The sequence below is a fragment of the Sinocyclocheilus anshuiensis genome, unplaced genomic scaffold (assembly GCF_001515605.1).
Source record: "Sinocyclocheilus anshuiensis isolate Anshui unplaced genomic scaffold, SAMN03320099.WGS_v1.1 scaffold590, whole genome shotgun sequence".
Lineage (NCBI taxonomy): Eukaryota > Metazoa > Chordata > Actinopteri > Cypriniformes > Cyprinidae > Sinocyclocheilus > Sinocyclocheilus anshuiensis.
The window spans coordinates 768869-787569 of record NW_015544192.1 but is presented as its reverse complement, the minus strand read 5'-3'; the positions used below and the strand labels follow the sequence as shown (position 1 = coordinate 787569).

Here is an 18701-nt window from a genome sequence, read left to right as displayed (position 1 = left end):
GTCTGTCTATAAGCGAGCTGCACGCTGCACAGTTGACACAGGAATTGTCACTTGCACAGTCGAGGCAGTGTCACATCGCCACTAAAGTTTATAAATTGCATTTCTTTTTAATTCTTGCCAGTGTTTAACCATTCTGCGCTCTCGCGCTCTCCTGGAGACCGTACACTTATGCACACTCGCAGAGCACACACATAATGCCAGGTTCACAGCCAGTGTTTAACCATTCAGTGCTCGCGCGCTCTCCTGGAGACTGAGCGCTCATGCACACTCGCAGCGCACACACACATAATGCCAGGTTCACATTACTCCGTTTGCAGTGAGTATGTGGTGCGTATTTTTTCCGCGCTCATGTTAACGGATTAAAGCGTTCACTGTACACTGTTGCGGCCCTACAGTGCGTTCATGAGCGGTGCGACTGCAGCAGTGCAGCGATCGTTTCCGCACTGAGTCTATTTTTGCTGCGCTGCAAGCGTTGAATTAAACTAACAGTCTTATATTTATCGTGCTTAAACATGTCTGTGAAAGAGTGTATTACTGTACTGTGTAAAAAAAATTATTGCGATGCTGAAAAAGCAATTTCAGTGACAATTTTTGGATTTGAAATCCAAATAATGGATAAATGTTGTGTTTGTGGTAAACAGCCACGGATCAGTAGTGGACTCCTGTGTGAAAGCTGCTTCCCCTCTCACAACAGTCACCTAAGAGGGGAATTCCCCCCATTTTCAAAAATGAAATTCAGGCCCTGAATAAATGTCTAAAAATCCTGATTGGAGTATCACTATAAATAGTTACGATAAAAAGAAGGCTTTAAAAAGATCAGTATCTGCGATCGGTATCGGCAGATACTGCTTTCTGTGATCGGCGATCGGTGATCTGCCTCAAAAATCCTGATCGGAGCACCCCTACAAATGATTTTTGCATTTCAATTTGAACGGAGCAGCTTGATTGCTTATTCATGACGTTATTTTATAGCACACACAAACAAACACAGACTCTATGAGGGCTAGTCAAAATTTTGGAATTAATGCAGCCAATGTTCATCAGCGTGTGAGTTTCTGCGTGTGCATGACTTTGCATGCATCATGTACGGTTACCATCCCTCTAGTGGTTTTACATCGGTGACAAATTTTAAGTTTCACAGTTGCATGTGCATGCATCATTTTTAAGCCTTAATGACCCATGGGTCTGACTACAGCACTGCTCCAAAACTATAAGGCCGTCTTGCTTCTTACATAGGCAGCTGCCTTCTAAGGCCGCATCTTAACTGAAATGGGCCCACACAAGTCACTGATTTGGAACACTCTACATAGGAAGCAACTACATGCATCATTAAATAGCATTTCACAGGCAAAGCAGAAAGGAGACTTAATTTGTTTTCAATACAGGTGATGAGAGGAATGAAGCAAAACTCTAATATGCATAAATACACATGTTGGTAAGACTATTTAATGTTTTTGAAAAAAGTATTTTATGCTCACCAAGGCTACATTTACTTTAACAAAAATACAGTAAAACATTAATATTTTGAAATATGTATCATTTTTATAATATTTTTTCTGTTTTAATATATATTTAAAATGTAATTTATTACTGAATAAATTTATAGCTGAATTTTCAGCATCATCACTCCAGTCATCAGTGTCACGTGATTCTTTAGAATTCATTCTAATATGCTGATTTGGTGCTCAAGAAACATTTATTTGTATTATCAATGTTGAAAACGGTTGTGCTGCTTAGTACTTTTGTGAAAACTGTGTTTTTTTTTACGTGATTCTTTAGAATTCATTCTAATATGCTGATTTGGTGCTCAAGAAACATTTATTTTTATTATCAATGTTGAAAACGGTTGTGCTGCTTAGTACTTTTGTGAAAACTGTGTTTTTTTTAGGATTTTTTCCGATGAATAGAACTCTCAAAAGAACATCATTTATTTGAAATACAAAACTTTAACATTGTTTTAACATTATAAATGTCTCTTTACTCACTTTGCTGTACAGAACAAAAATCCGACCCCAAAGATTTGAGCAGTACTTCAAATTTTCCGTTTCTATTTTCAGTAGTTTAAAAAAACTTTAATATTTTAGTTTGTTTCACTATTCTGTTTTTTAATGTATTTTTTATATTTATTAGTATTTTTATTATTTACTATAGTATTGAATGAATATGTATATCTAGAAACAACATTTCTCTCCTTTCATCTGCTTTGTGATTACCTGTACGTCATAGGTGCCATTAAGTACGGAGGACCTGGGTGACCCTGCTTCCGCCGCAGAGCCGCTCTGAACTGACTGGCTGAGGAGGTGCGCTGAGTCTTTGGCCTGTGTTTGGGCTGTGAACTGCACCATGTTATGTAGTGCCAGAATCTTATTGTCCAGCTCCGCATCCTGCCGTGTCCGGTTGTGCAGACCCAAATGGTACTTACGAAAGTGTTTGATCAGGTCCGTGGGGTCGTTGCCGTAGTAACCGTACCCACAAATGTTGCACTTGAAGTCTTGTAGTTTGGGTGAGATGGGTGGAGGTGCTCCCGTCTCAGCTCCCAGAGGGCTAGGGGTGTCCTCCACTCCCCCAATGGGCCTCTGTGGATGAAGTGTAACCGGAGGGACTATAGAGCCTTCGATAGCCAAACAACGAAGGCTGTCAGAGCCCAGCAACGCTAGGGGGCTGTGTGTGGCGTCCCTCTCCTCTCCATTACTGGTGCAGCCCTGTACGATGACACCACCTGACCGGGTGGTGGGTTTTAGACTGTTCTGGTCATCCTCACAGTCTCCTCTCTCACCTGGATCAGAGTTCGTTGGGGAGGCGGTAGAGTCCACCGGTTCTGTATCAGTGCACTCGCGGCTAGAGTAGGATGCTGCCAGGTTGTGGCTGGAGTTATGCAAGTCAGGCTTGTCTGGTTTGATGGGGCCAGGGGAGGACGGTTCCTCCAGTTCTTCGCCCACAGCCCTGTCGGGCTCTGAAGCCTGGCTCCCCGCGTTCCCGCTCTCTGGGCCTGTGGCCTCGGCCGCCACCGGCTCGCCCTCCTCTTCTTCACCGCCGAAGCTTCTCAAAGGGGGATTCTTTTTCCGCACCATATCTGGAACCCAGCAAAAGAGAAGACCAATGTTAGAGATTCGCCATTACTCAAGTAGCTTGCTCAATGTGTGGTTCTGACTGCTCACATACTAAAAACAAATTTTTGAGCCAATGGAGCCTATTCTGCTCTCTATAAAAGCTTTTCGATTGTTCTTTGATTTTTGAAAATCAGAGACGGAATGCCCTAGAAACAGTTCTGCTGTTCCAGCTCAATCCATGAACAGCAATGAGGTTCTAATATTGGTGACTATGTCGGCGCCGGCCTTTGTTGATGATGTTTAATGAATAAAATCTGTGCACTTATGTCACTGATGTGGCTTAGGGATACACATTTTAATCAGTTACCAAAATCAAAGATGATAGGGGAGAGAGAGAAAAAAATGTGGAATTTATAAAGTGATTCATAGCAAAAAATGTCAGAACTCAATGAGGTAATGCGTGTTTGTTCATAGCAGGCAAATCGCACTATTAACTAGACTTTCCTTTGGCACAAACTGCACAAAAGTGAATTTCTACGAAAGGTTTAGCATAGCGCTCAGTTAAACATAATTTTGCATTTGCAGGATGGTGTGCGTGTTGGCCAGTTTCAATATAGGGCAATTACAGTTTCTCATGGTTTAACAAAACAGGGACCTGTCTTATTTCGACAGACTGTCGAGAGCAATTTCCTCATTTAGTCTGTGATGCAAATGGATATTAAATAAAGAAATTCATGCTTTACAGAAGGGCCACACCTTAACCCGAGCTAAGTTAATAAAAGCCTTGAAAATCGAATCACAAATATAACCACACCCAGTCATATCACTCACAGCATCTCTTACACTCTCATGGCGGGTGTGCTATCCATTTAAAATTGATATTGATGAGAAACGCACCTGTCTGTCATATAACTACCCTCTAAAAAAAGATTGCTTTTGAACACATTTATTCAAATAACAGTGGTGTCTGTAGCGAGCGTGACTGACTGGTAGAAGAGATGCAACTAATGGCTGATCCCAGTTCTTGAAAGCCTACATTCTTAATCTGTCATAAAACATCCAAAACGACATATCATTATTGTATCATAACAAGAAACGCAATCAACGATGTAGCACTACATGCAAAAATAAATAAATACAAACAAAATATGCTTCTACATTCTGCATTTGTATTTTGTTTAATATATATGTTATTGGAATTAAGACATTTATTGGAATTCATTTTTGCCACCTCTAATAAGTCCATGGAAAGTCATCAAAAAGTCTGTGCAAACACAGTTATATTATATATATTTGTTCTGTTGAAATCTTACATGATCTCATTATTAGACTGCTGAGGGAAGTAAATGCAATATAATTAACTTTTCTTTATTTCCAAATATTCTTCCTTAAAAGTACTAAAAAGATCATTAAATGAAACAAGAATCATTAAGAAGAATCAGAACCAGAATTATAAAAACTTACGATTCACATCCCTCATGAATATATGTTTTATTTATGCTGTGCTCTAAAATGTTTCATCTGCTAGATATTACTCATGTGTAAAGCTGGTGAATAAACATGCCCACAAGCCATTGTAATAACATATTTGTGATTAATTCTTCTTTTGAGTCGGGTATTTTCAATGATTCAGTCAAATCAGTTCACAATTCAAGTCAGTTCAAATCTAAACGATTTGATCCCTGTTTTTGTCTAATATACTGTGGACAAGTTAACTCGATTTAAAATTTGCATAGCATATTAGGCTACAGAACTTATTTAGAGAGCTATTGATTTACTGAACTAAACACTTTCCCATTGTCATTTTCCTTTCACTGTCTCTCAGTTTCTGAGAATAAAGGAACAGGTCTTGCTATCAGGATGGAATACTAAGAAACATCTTAACCAACATAGAAGAAAAAAAAGGAATAGAGTGGGAAGACAATCATTTTTTTTAATACCTGATATGGTGCACAATTACATTAAAACTTGCAGGGGAAGCGGTGAGACATTACCATTCCAGGCCGCCATCAGAAACCGAATAATCTGCTTTTATAGCTCCCAGGCATTTGCTGCGTTCCTGTACCAGTCAATTCAAATCACTAGTTCACTATCCACCCCCACCTCCTTTTCCTTTCCTATATTAAACTGCTCCTCTTGTGTTATTGTGCCTACTCAAGAACTTACTTAATAAAGTATAATATGCTTTTTGAAAAGGACAGGACAATCGATTTTCTTCATTAAAAAAAGTAAGGAGGGGGTGAATGGATCGACAGCGGCCTCTGTCTGCATACAGAGCAGAAGAAGGAACAGGGCTGTCCCTTGAGCGCTCTATGACACTTCAGCTAATGCAACCTAATGACAGGAGTCAAAGCTCAATAGGGATTTGATAAGAGAGCATTACTACAACTAGCTTACAAACTGATGATTCTGACACTGTGTATGGGAGTGTTAAGCAAGTGTTAGCCTACTTAGTGAAGAATTCCAGGGGGTCTTGGAGAAGCGAATAAACAAAATGCTGTCAATTGCTTTCATCAGCCACATGATTTAAAGCTATATATTATGTTTTGACATTTGTTTTTCTTTTTTATTGGAGAAATCTACTTGTCGACAGGCGTTTGATCACTGTCATTGTGACATGGTGATGGAAAAGCTCTGTGTGATTTAATCACACACACACACAAAAAAACATTGTATGCACAATCAAAACTGACAATGCTTTAACGCAACATTCCTGTTGAGAAAAACGCTTTTATGAGAAGTGTGACATATCAGGATAGTTCAATTAACATGCCATCAGATGCAAATTTTGCGTGCTGAAGACATTTACATGTGTTGTGTCCAGTGTTGGGGAGTAACTAGTTACATGTAACGGAATTACGTTATTTTGCATCCAATGTCTCCTTTAAAATAAAAATATTATAATCTTAATTCAAGTGATGAAGGATTTCGAAAGTCTGACAGTTATCAGTGTTGAGCACATATGAAAGTTTAACCCTGCCTGGTTTACATGTTTGAAAATGATTAACAGTTGAAAACATTAGAAATTTAGAAAAGTAATCAAAAAGTAATCAAATGTAATCAGTTACATTACTTTAATAAAGTAATTAAAAAGTTACACTACTTATTACATTTTAAGTAGGGTAACTTGTAATCTGTAACCTATTACATTTCCAAAGTAACCTTCCCAACACTGGTTGTGTCCTTAAATTATTATTTTTTTAAACAGTTAATCATACACAGACCCAGGCAGAACAGACCAACATTTTTTGTTCTTTTTGGGGAATTATTGTTATTATAAGATCCAAAATAAATGCAATTAATTTTGCATTTAATGCAAATGCAAAAAATTAATGCATTTAAATGATGGCTAATTTCCTGTGTGTTTCTGCATGTTGCTTGTACCACATAGGTTTTGTCATCTTCCCGGTGTGTGTTTGTATGTGTGTGGGTGTGTATTTTAAGCAGACTCATTAAGCAGTAATCTCTTGCTATGCAACACCTCGACACACTGCAGACGCTCTTAACCAAATCAACTATAATGAGCGCACACAGTAAAGAAATGCGCAAAATACAAACACATGCAGAAATAACTTTTACATATACTCCCACTGCCAGGGTCTAACTTCAACCACCTGGACATTGTCTGGGCTCCACAATATATTGCCTAGTAGGAACGACTTGGTCTCTTCCTGCCATGAGTTAGACCCTACCACTAAAAATCTCATCAGCACTGACCAGACTGGGCCAGATTGTTGAGGAAATCCCCTGTATTTGTTGTTGTGTTTGAAACAAGATCTCCTAAATGAGTTTGACAATGAAGATGACATATTTGGAGTCACATTGCCTCTTCACAAATGAGGCTCTATGTGTATGTGGCCAGCCCTTTTGATACTAGAGCTGGGCCAACAGGAACCCAGCAAGTGCTGACTTTTTCACAGGGAGCTGCCTGTGCGACATTAGTGGAGTTTGTGTGAATGTAAACTGATGGCAAGTGGTCTCACAACATTAGTTTGCCACTCAGCAATCCGCTTTTCATCTGTAGTTCATTTCGGATCATTGTGATGTTGTGAAACATCCGTCAGATACGAATGTTTTGAGTTGAATTGTTAAGTGCCTGCAGATGCTGGAAGTTTAATACATTTGTAAAGAAAGTGACATGATATTTGTGCATTACATGTACATCTTTATAATATATACAGATGTTAATTTATATTTGTATTTTAAATGTTCCCATTTTTTGTATGGTGAGAATGTTTTTAATTACTGAATTATTTAGATTTTTTTTGGGCTATAAATAAAAAATACTATTTCTTAAAAAAAACAGAACTGCTTATTAATATTTTCAAAAAGTCTACCAAATAAAACCCTTTTTTTAACTATAAGCAATTTCTGTAGTTAAATAGGACATGTGAATATTTAAATTATTCTTTTCAGCTTTTGACAGTATTCACAGTATAACACTGCATGACGACAGACATCATTAAAGTACGGAAATGTAAATGTATTAAATTTAACTGTATTGGTTCCAACTAAAGTTTAAATTCAACACTACTAAAAAGAAAATCTAAAATCTGTCCCAAGCCTCAGATTGGAAATTAGTCTAATGATACATTATTTAAGAGACTTATAGCCAAATAAAAAGTATTAAAATCACTAGGTTGCATCTGTTTAAAGTGTCAACAAATTCATCACAAATAGACTATTGCTAATATTCCATATATCACCAAGCACATGTGTTAAATAATATACAACTGAAATACAGATTAATTCATTCGCTTGAATCTGATGACACATGAAAGCAACTTGTGCATTATGGAACAAGCACTAGCTGAAACTTTTGCGCTTTCTTATCCTGAAACTTTGTGCACAAAGGTAAAAGGAACGATTTGAACTTTCAGTTTGTTTTTCAAACTATCATATAGAGTACTTTTATGATACATATGGATGTTGTAATCTTTTTGAATGTATACAGATTCATTGCCTATTTAGCTGCATGAAAAATAGCGACCAGCACAATCTTTAAAATTGATGTTTCGAATAAGAAAGAAACTCATACCGTTTTGGAACAACATTGGTAAATAATGACAGAATTTTCATTTCTGAGTGAGCTATTCCTGACTAAACTGAACAAACTGCCAATTACTCAAGCCAGCCCATAGCTACTTTATTTTGGTCCCAGACTTGTGTCCCTCAATCTTCCACTGTGAGTTCAGATGTAATCCTCTCTACATCGCGGTCCCAGGAGGATCACATGGGAGCGGAGATTCACACAGCTGGAGGACCCCATGGAGCGCTGCAGCCTGGGTCACTCCGAGCTCTTCACCCAGAAAGTCTGTTTATTAAAAATACATTACCCAAACCGCCTTCTCATAATTCAGGCCTGTGCTTTCAATCCATCGGGGGTGGATCTGAGCGAAGTCTTAAATAACAAACCCTATACACACAGGCATGCTGACGCTCCCTCATATAAATACTAATGCAGTTGCGCTGGCACACGCACCTCTGATCAGTCAGGCAGAATATTGAGTTCCCTGAGATCTAAAATGATGAGACTCATTTTGCATCCTTTATTTACGGCATCATAAATTGAAGCAACAGACAAGAAAAAAAAAGAGAGAAACTATACACTCTAATTGCTTTCTGTCATGGCTGGAAGACAGTGTGGAGGAATTAATTTCTAAATGAGTAACTGGTACGATCACAGCAACGACAGGGCTAAACTTTAACAAACTCAAATAAAGAACTGTATTTCCATCTGATTTTACTTGCATGTTCTGGGATTTACCAATAATCAACTTTTGGGGGCTACAAGAGGAGAACGACAAGAAAAAAAAGAACATCACTTTAAAGTGAAACAGGCCCTGCTTTCCACTCTAACAATGGCATATTCAACAGCACACATGGCAATTAGCCACGACTCGGATCCGTCAGGCATACCATGTGTGTGCGGTCACGTCTAAGAGCCAGTCGTCATAAAAGTGTTCCCCCATCTATCCCACCTTGTACAGTGTCCTTTATTATTCCTCCCATCCTTTATGATGTCACCAACGCAGACTTTTGTGGTGAGAAAGGACTCGAAGGACCCCGATCCATCTTCCAAAGGAGTTTTTTTAATCTTGTTTGTAACATTAGGAATAAATCACATTACTGTCTGTGGAGCAGAGTTTCAAGTATGTGGAGGGTATATGGAAAACACATATGTGAGATGCTAGATAGAAGCAGTGCAATTAATTATCATTAAGGCAAAATGTCAAGAGGAGGAACAGGGCTCAGAGTCAGTCCCCCCCCCCTCCACATCCACCCTCCAAATCAGGTGATACACACACTTTCACATATGAACCATGCGGCTGTGTGTCACATTAATTTGACCCTGGGCTAAAATATGGCAAAGAAATAATTGCCTCTAAAGCAAGATAACTACCAAGCTGTGACATTGAGTCAATTTCATTTAAGTGCTCTATTTTTCTTCTTCAGATACAGGATGTTTCTCTATACCATACATCTGAAAATGGATTTTCTTTCCTTGAAAGTAAGAGTAAAGAAATTAAAATTTACAATTATACTGATTAGTGTTGTCAAAAGACCCGGAACTTCGGTACCAAGTCGGTACTAAAAAAATGAAAGCGTTATGGTACCAGGTTTTCTTAAGTACCGGTGGTACCGAGTACCCGGTCAACCCGGTTCTTGATGCGCTATCCGAAAGCTATCCTCTTCACAAAAGCACTGACGACCTCAAAAGGAGGAAACACATCAAACTAACAAAACACTTTAAAGACCGACACCTGGATCAAATGAAAGAGTTCAAGCAGGTAAGTTAGCATAAGTGCGGCTGTTTCCCATACATTGATTTATTTGTGTCGGCCCGCCACAATATCAAAACTGACTGCCACAAACAGATTTTCCAAAAGGTTTTGACTTCGTTGAATAAACATGGGCACTGCACGTTTCAAAATCTTTTATAACTAATTTTTATATCACTGTATTTCTGAAAGAATCCGACTGTCTTCAGAAAATTTTGGATGTCATTTTCATTTAAATCTTGCATGTAATGTCTGATAAAGCAGCGTTTGTGAGCGAAGCGCTGCTTTGTGTACAGCGGTTACCGGGGAAACCTCGATCTCTCCCACTCTACAAGCGCCTCCTGCTGGCAGAGAATGAATTTTGATAAATATGCCGCCACAAATAGTGTGCAAGTCTGTGGGAAACACAGAATGAAGCTTCTTTATTAGCTATTTAATGCTCCTATAACTTTTATTAGGGTAAAAAAACAGGAGGACATGATGGTATTTACTATTTTGACACACCAGAGGCTTTTAAATGAACTATGAATCTAACGTATGTGTGTTAGAGAATGTACAAATGGTTAACATTGTTTATGTCATATCAGTCTGTCAGAAAAGCAGTTCTGGGCTTTTTTTTAGCTAACTTAGTTGTTATTCTCGTATGGATAACTCTAGCAGGTTTTAAAAGCCCTTTAAAGTTAAATATGTACACAGTTTGGATTAAATGAAAGTATGGTCAAATTGTATCTACTGTATAGACTTTACAATAAGATACCATTCATTAACATGACTTAATGTTATTATTTAGCATCAACTTACAGTGAGTGAACAATATATATTTTACAACATTAATGTTTTTGAATGTTATTTAATACAAACACTTGATCATTCATGTTTGTTCATTGTGCATTAAATAATTTTAACAGATTGAAATTTTGATTTTATGTATTAGTACATTTTGAAATTAACCCTAAGAAGAATAATTGCTATAACTATTGTTTATTGATAGGTCATGCTATTTAACACATGTAATTTTATTGTAAAGTGTTTTTAATACTACAGTTTCCATCTATTTGATATACACTTAATATATGTAATCTTATCTAAATTCAGATGTTTTTTCAGCGGCAGCAGAAATATGACAAAAACTTTTGGGTGAAACGTGTTTACTTTTTTCATACTTTTATTACTTGCAGAAAAACTTGAAACACAATTTTAAATAAGTATAAAGAATGGCATTGATTTTTGTACATTTAATTTTTCTTTGACTTTATTCATAAAAATGTGTTTTTTAATTAGCATGTTTTTGTGTTTTGCTTTGGTACCGAAATTGGTACCGAGAACCGTGGATTTTCACTGGTATTGGTACCGAATATAGAAATTTTAGCTAGAAAAAGTAAAAGCCAAAAACCAAGAAAAAGTAGCTCTCGTGCCACAAATGACTTTCAGAATGCAACAGGCAGCTAGAGACAGAAGGGCTGGTCTGTCTTCACGGCATCAAGACAATAGGCATCAGACCTCTTACTGAATACCAATATGCATTTTATTATGCATTATGTGTAAAAAAAAATGAATATTTGTGAAAGAAAGAAAGAAAGAAAGAAAGAAAGAAAGAAAGAAAGAAAGACAAAACAAAAAGCAGAGCAAAAAATAAAAAATAAATAAATAAATATAAAAATCAAACGAATCAAAACAAAACAAAGACTGGTTAACCCTCAAAGACCGAGACAGCCGCCCACGGCTAAAAATAACTATTGTTCTTAAATGTATAATAACTTTTGAACCGCTAATCCTATCTGAATGCTTTAAAAAGTGCTGTAAAGATATCTCATTCGTCTTATTTGGATATTCAGAGGCTCCGTAATGTACATGATTACGTCATCACATTTTGACAACGTTGATTCGTCAGAAGAAACCAATGCATTTCGTTCCTCTGAGCCAAACAGGAACGATTGTTGATGCTTAGTCCCACCCCTGTGCCCAGATTGGTTCAAACTGTGCCATATTCAAAAAATAAACATAGGTTTTGGTCTTTTGAACCACCATTTAGGATTTTTCATTGTAAATTTGAACAAACGTTAAGTGAAAGTAAAGTCTGTCGTGCGTGCATGAAAACAAACACAAAATAACACATTTGCATGAGAGAACTCTCTGAAAAAGCCCAGAAAAACACACGACTGAGTACTTTGACATAAAACAAACCAAAAGCAAGGATGAAACAGTGGTACATATCAGATAAAGCACTGGAATTTATGTCTTTGCGTCGCTAGGCAATGTCCCGGTAAAATCGATTCCGACGCAGATTACAGCCAGCGGATCGATCATTTATATTATGTATATTATGTAAATAATTCTTATATAGTTCATAAAGATCATTTTCACTATTTTTTTCTGTTGCACTCTGTATATTTCTCACTCATTTGGTGTGTATTTCGTGAATCATTTGCACTGTTTGTATTTTTGTTGCCAAAGACAATTTATGCAATTGTTTTCACTAAAAAGCTGCACAGTTTGTGATTGTTGTTGTTCATACTCAGATTGAAAATATATTTCTCTGAAAAAAAGTAACTTTTTTTTTTACTGTGTTTTGTTATTATATAACACTGATTCCATTTTCTTTACTCCCTAAATGTTTTTGGACACATCTATATTGTTAGTAAACTAAATAGACCTGTTTTTCACTGAAAAGCGCCTATAACAATATTGTAATAAATGGCTATAACTCGCTTGAGGAATGTTATATGTAGACAAAATTTTATTTGGAAGTGTAAAACACTCAGATACAAACTTCAGGAGTTTCTGTTTGAGTACACAGTAAAAAACACACAATTGCTGCTTGTGTTTTTCTTAAAATTCTGGAAATTCATTCATTCTTAGAGAAAACAAAAGGAAAACTGGGACTTTAAATTAGCTAGACTGAAACTTCAAGTTCTCCTGTTTATAATGATATATGACAATTGATGCTGACTGCTAGAATAGGTCTTAAAAAAAACAAAGAAAATGGCAGGCGTGTCAGGTGCCCCAAAACTGTTCTAGGTCTTTAAGAGTTAAGAATAACAACTGTTTTCAGTTTTAACTATCAGTGACATAAAACAGGAAGTTTGGGTGGGACATATCAAAGGGAAATGTCCCTTTTTTAAATAATCAAATAGCCAACAGGCTTTAGTTGGGGATTATTTGATTGGATAAAAATCTTTGTAGTTCAGGGTGAGTCAAAAATACTTGTTGGTCAGTTTTCTTGGGGTAAAAAAAGATGTACATTTAAAATGTATATCTGCAATGGGCTATTCTGCCAGCTTTTAGGAGCACACTATTGCCGTCAGAACTAACACAGATGGACTAAAACCCAAAGGGTTTCAAAATTTCACAGGGTCTTTAACACAATGAAACAATTATGTATTTTCTATAAGAAATATGTATAACAACACACATTTCAATTTTTGGCACCACATGCTGCACTTCCCGTCTCTGTTAACTTTAAGTCCAATATTGCTAATGCTGCTGTCCAGTGGCGAAAACATCACGTTTCTGTGTCATACACAAATGAAGAAAAGTTATTACCATAGCAACCATAATCTCTTTTCGATGATCTCATCTTTTCAGTTCATCTTAAACAGCATCTAGTCATCAACAGAAAGCAAAAATCAGGATACAGATTATACAAGGAAGAGTTGAATTAGGCCTGTCGCAATAATCAATATATCGACTTATCGCGCAATATATGTACATGACCTCAATCGTTTTTGGTGATGCAATATATCGGCCATTATATTTACTTAAAAATTAATGTCACCGTGTTTTGTACATTCCACTTGTGCCTGTGTCTTTTGCAGATTCTCGTACATAACGTGTAGTCATGAGGTGCTAGTTAAAATAAAAAAAAAATGCTTCTACAAAAAAAGTTTCATCTGCAGATATGGCCTTTTTTAGGGATCTGTGCCTTTGTGCATACAGACATCTGACTGTTAAGTAGTGATTGTGTTTTTCAGCAATAGTGTGCACCCTTAATTTACAGAGAAAAGAAGGTCAGGGAAAAATCTATACATGGAAAAATCTCCATACAAGTTCTTTGTGCATTTTTCTTTTTTTTCTACTTGTTACTTTGCACTTTTTGTTAGAAAATGTTTATTTATTATTTATTCAAGGTTTAAAGGTATCTAATATTTTTGATTCTTAATTTCCATGATCTAAATATTCTTAAAAATGTAAAGTTTGTTGTCATTTGGAAGTGTGTAGGCCTTCTTGCATTATTATGCTGTTACATTATGATTATATATTCAGTGGCATAAAACGGTCTTTAAAACGACAATAATATCGTTTATCGCAATTATTTCTGGGGCATTATATCGCACAACAAAAAGTTGTTATCGTGACAGGCCTAAGTTGAATATCAAACGAGAAAGTGCAGAACGTAGGCAGCCTCTCATAAGAGATTCAACCTTTAATGTAAACAAGAAGTGAGGAGACATCTTTAGAGACTGAAATAAATCAACAGGCCTGCCAGAACACAAGGCTTTCTTCAGAGGGTGTGTGTATGTGTGTGTGCGTGTATGGAACGGCATACTAATCTCCTCCCATCCTCAAAAGTGCGAGAAGAATAAGATAAAAAACGAATACTGCCACTGCAACACTAAGGCCTTTGAAGGAGGCGGGGACTGCCAAAATCTGTCTCCGTACAGATGTCCGGGAACGCCGATCTGTGCTACGCCCAATATTCCACTGACTTTGAAATATCAGCATGCAAAAGGAAAAAAGGGAAAAAAAATAAAAGCAAAGAGCACTTGAAAAGAAGACTATGGTGTTCCTCATTAAAACCTGTGGAGACAGCCAGGTTTTAAAAAAAAAAGATTTAAAAAGCTACATATGAAATCATAAAAGTGCATTTCAGGTAGAAAATTATACCTCATCAACTTTCATTAATATTTTGCTGTACCTCATTACATCTTTATCTTCATACTAAATTACTGTTGTGCAATAAACAAAAGATTAAGAGTTGACGGACCTGCAGGAGATGATTTCATTCCTGCGCGTTTGTGGTGGAGTCATCCAGCCACACAACTCATATACAGCTCTGTGAGAGGAAGTCCACCCACCTTAAGCGATGTGTCGTTTCAGTTTGAGAGAGCGAGAAAGTACAAAACTGACAGAGAAACGTCATAAAGAGAGAGAGTGTGTTTGTACAGTAAGGAGAGAGGAGGGGTTGGCATGTCAAAAATAAAGAGCTTTTCCCATAATTCTCTTCACCCCGTTTTCCTTCCATGAGGCAGCTTGTGAAAGGGTGACGTGCTCAATAAGAAGGGCCCGTGACTAACTCCCTCTCTGTGACTTTTTTTCCCCCTTTTTTACGTGGCATGTCAACGGTACACAATACAATCAACACAACCCCCCTTCATGTTTATTCATGAGAACTCATTCACATCAAAGACGCAACACCAAAAACTGTTGCCTTTGGCAATGTTGGCAAGGTTTTAACCCCCCTCCCCCCCGCTGCTTCTCTTAATCAACTGAACTGAAGTCAAACTGCAGAACATGTGGACCTGTTGCACTCGACCAAAAATGCTTGACAGATATTCCAATATGTCATGGTATCATGGTTTCCACAAAATGTTCTTCATCATTGATAATATAAAGAAATGTTTCTCGAGCACCAAATCAGCATTTTAGAATGATTTCTGAAGGATCATGTGACAATGGCTACTGAAGATTTAGCTCTGTCTTCACAGGAATAAATTACATTTTGACAGTAGAATAGTAAAATAGAAAACAGTTATTTTAAATTGTAATAATATTTCAAAATATTACTGCATTTTTGATCAAATAAATGCAGCCTTTGTGAGCATAAGAGAATTCCTTTAAGAAACATTAAAAAATCTTACCGCCCCCATAGTTTTAAGTTTATGTGTAGAAGAAACATAACAGCACAGTAAATTACATAGAACAGTATAACATCCATGTGTATGAACATGGATATATATAATATACAAAATGCCATGCCAAAATGATGCCAAAAAGTTTTGAGTTTATTTCTATTCCTTTTCATCTATTTTTTTACGTAATTCAATTCATATGAAAATAACAAATAAAAACTGTCAGTAGTGATGAACCACATTTAATTTATTTAAATAATTACAAAATATTTTCAAGGGTAAGTCATTATTGTTAATTTTGTAAGAAAGTGCAGCACTAATAAATAAATAAACAAATCTTTAATATGAATTACAATTTTCCACAAAACATTGCTGATCTTTATTAGAAAATTAACAATCTTCCCACTTAGTTTTTATATCAGCAAATGTTGGTCAACCTCTAACCAGCAACCCTTGAATTTCCAAGAAAAAGCTGTGATCAGACTCAATTTTCTAATTTGCATGTGACCTTACAGCACACAAATGCCTTGTTCACAACTACCTGCTTAATTTGCAAGACCGAGAACCTTCTGGCTTGAGTGTCATTATACCAGAACAGAAAAGAAGTACTTTCTATCAAATCTTTCCCAAATCCCTCCCCAATCAGCCTTCCAGTCAGGCAGTGTGGAGGGGGAGGAGCGGAGGCCCCTGTCTGAATGACCTGGCCTCTGTGCACTCAATCAGCGCACGCTAGAACCGGAGACAACAGAGAACAACTGCTTCCCTTAAGCTTCCTGTGATCACAGGCCCCGAGCTGCCAGAGAGGGGCAGGGATCACGCGCTCTAGAGAGAACTGCAGATAACAGGCTTCCGCCAACGCCACCGTGTGTGAGTGCGTGCGTGTACGCGTGTGTGTGTGAAAAGACAGAGAGAAAGGAAGGAGAGACAGATGGGATGACAGACCTCATGGAACTTAAAGGACCTGAGAAATGGCTGTTTTTTTTAAGATTACATGAACTCCTGGTCACAACATGTTTTACTTCCGTTATATGACATGTCCAAATGAAACAGGACATTTAATGGGAAAAAAAGGAGGGCAAGACTTACTTATGCATTAGGAACTGATTGGATGGTGAAGAGTGGGCATTGCATACCAGAAATTACCCAGATTAAATGAGGGTATGCCAAAACATTGCTAATGCAAATAAGCAAATAACAAATAACATTGCAAATAACTTTTGTGCTATTGCTTAACATGACTCAAGAGACATCAACAAAAAAAGAAATTTGTTTCAGATGAAGAGCAAGTTACGGCATTTTGATTAAAGATTATGGAGATTAAAAATATATATTTTTTTTTTTTAAATGAAAATTTTGAAAGTGAAAAAAAAACCCTTGAGAAAGAAAGTATATAATATTTTTTGCATTGTGACATTATTTTCAAGACAAAGTACATTTCTCCTAAAATTCTCATTACTGTAATGCATATAAAAAGCATTGTCATTTTGTTACAAAATAATAAATATAATATATTCTATAATAGATTTAGTAACATATTCCCTATGCAAATTATAATCTCTTTTTTGTATTTTGATTTTGGAATGTAATTTGAGAAATCTATTTGGATAGCTAAATAATCTTCATAAAAACTGGCAAGTCAATTCAACAATCATAAATAAATAAAAGTCATCATAAAAACTGCACAACTAATTCAATGCCAAACCATGCAAGCAGTCTTTCTAAATCTCCAGTGAAATTCAAAATTCTGCAGTTCAGAAAGCAAGTCACACCACGTGTGTGATCCTTCAAGCAGTGCTGTAGTACCCATCTAAAAATATATTTATTAAGCAACAGGAAAAGTCAGACGTGATTGTTCATTGCACAACGTGCTACCCGAGGCACTGATGAGAAATCACTTCTGCTCAGGTTCCTCTGTTCTCCCCCTGCTCTGCCTGCGCTGGGCTGCTCTCCTCTTTTCACACTCCTCCGTTTATGGAGTAGCAGAAACACCTCCTGCTCTGTGATGTTTTTTAACTTGCCCATGAAGGACTAGCAGACAGTTAAAACCACCCTTCAGGCAGAACAATAGCTTTAATTTCCTTCTCTGCACCTTGATGATTGAAATGGTTATGAGATTTTTACGAGCTGGCATCTCCCCAATGTCCTACCCAGGAGGAAACGGCTGATTGCAGCCCACCAACATGGAATCACTCTGAGACGCACCATGAGATAAGATATCCAGAGATTTCAGATGAGCCGAGATGATTGAACATTGACTTTAACAAAAAGAAAGTTGAACAGGTAGAAAGTTTTAAATAAAGTTGAATAAAGTCTCCTGTGCTGCAATGATATTTTTTACTATTCAAAGCAAGCCGTTACAGCTACAGTGTGAAACCAACAGTAAACCACAGCCTGAGATGCATTTCCCCTCTGAGTTAAAAGCACAAAACGTTGCGACATACCCCAGGCTTCTCTAAAGCGACACTCCCAATCTCATTATAAGACTCTAGCCATTTTAAACCGACTACCTGACTTTCCACAAAACAAACAGAAAAAGCTGAGGAACTCTTTGAGCAAATAAAAAACAAGACTGAGAGTATACGCATTTTATTACATGTAAATCTTAAAGTAATATCTTGCGTGAGAGTCTGAACTGAACTTCAAAGCTGGGGGTCTTCGTTTTAGTCAAAGTTAAAGAAATGTTCCGGGTTCAAGTCAAATTCTGCCAACAGCATTTGTGCAATAATGTCGATTAACACAGAAAATAATTATTTGTTCATCAGTTTGAAAATATGCAAAAGAACAGCCACAAACATAATGCATGAAACTACTATGATAGAAATGCTTAACAATCAAACTTTTCTGTACAAAACTAATAATTCATTATTTGTACTTATAAAATGATCATGTAAAATATGTACACTTTCATAAAATACATGCAAAGACATTTTAGAAATATCTATATTTTTTACTTTTAAATTTTATTTGTGGAACCACAATTAATTTGTTTTTAAATGGCTTTTTAAAGTATGGATAATATA

The 18701-nt window shown here is 36.7% G+C and overlaps 1 protein-coding gene across 3 annotated transcripts in view; it reads right to left on the bottom strand.

Annotated features, from left to right (window-relative positions):
- LOC107696539 (zinc finger transcription factor Trps1-like) overlaps positions 1 to 18701 on the bottom strand; it is a 134250-nt gene that overhangs the window by 92094 nt on the left and 23455 nt on the right. For all 3 annotated transcript variants that reach the window (XM_016496905.1, XM_016496904.1, XM_016496906.1), the window contains exon 3: positions 2214 to 3073. In XM_016496905.1, coding sequence (XP_016352391.1) covers positions 2214 to 3073 — 860 coding nt within the window. The remainder of the gene's footprint in view (positions 1 to 2213; positions 3074 to 18701) is intronic.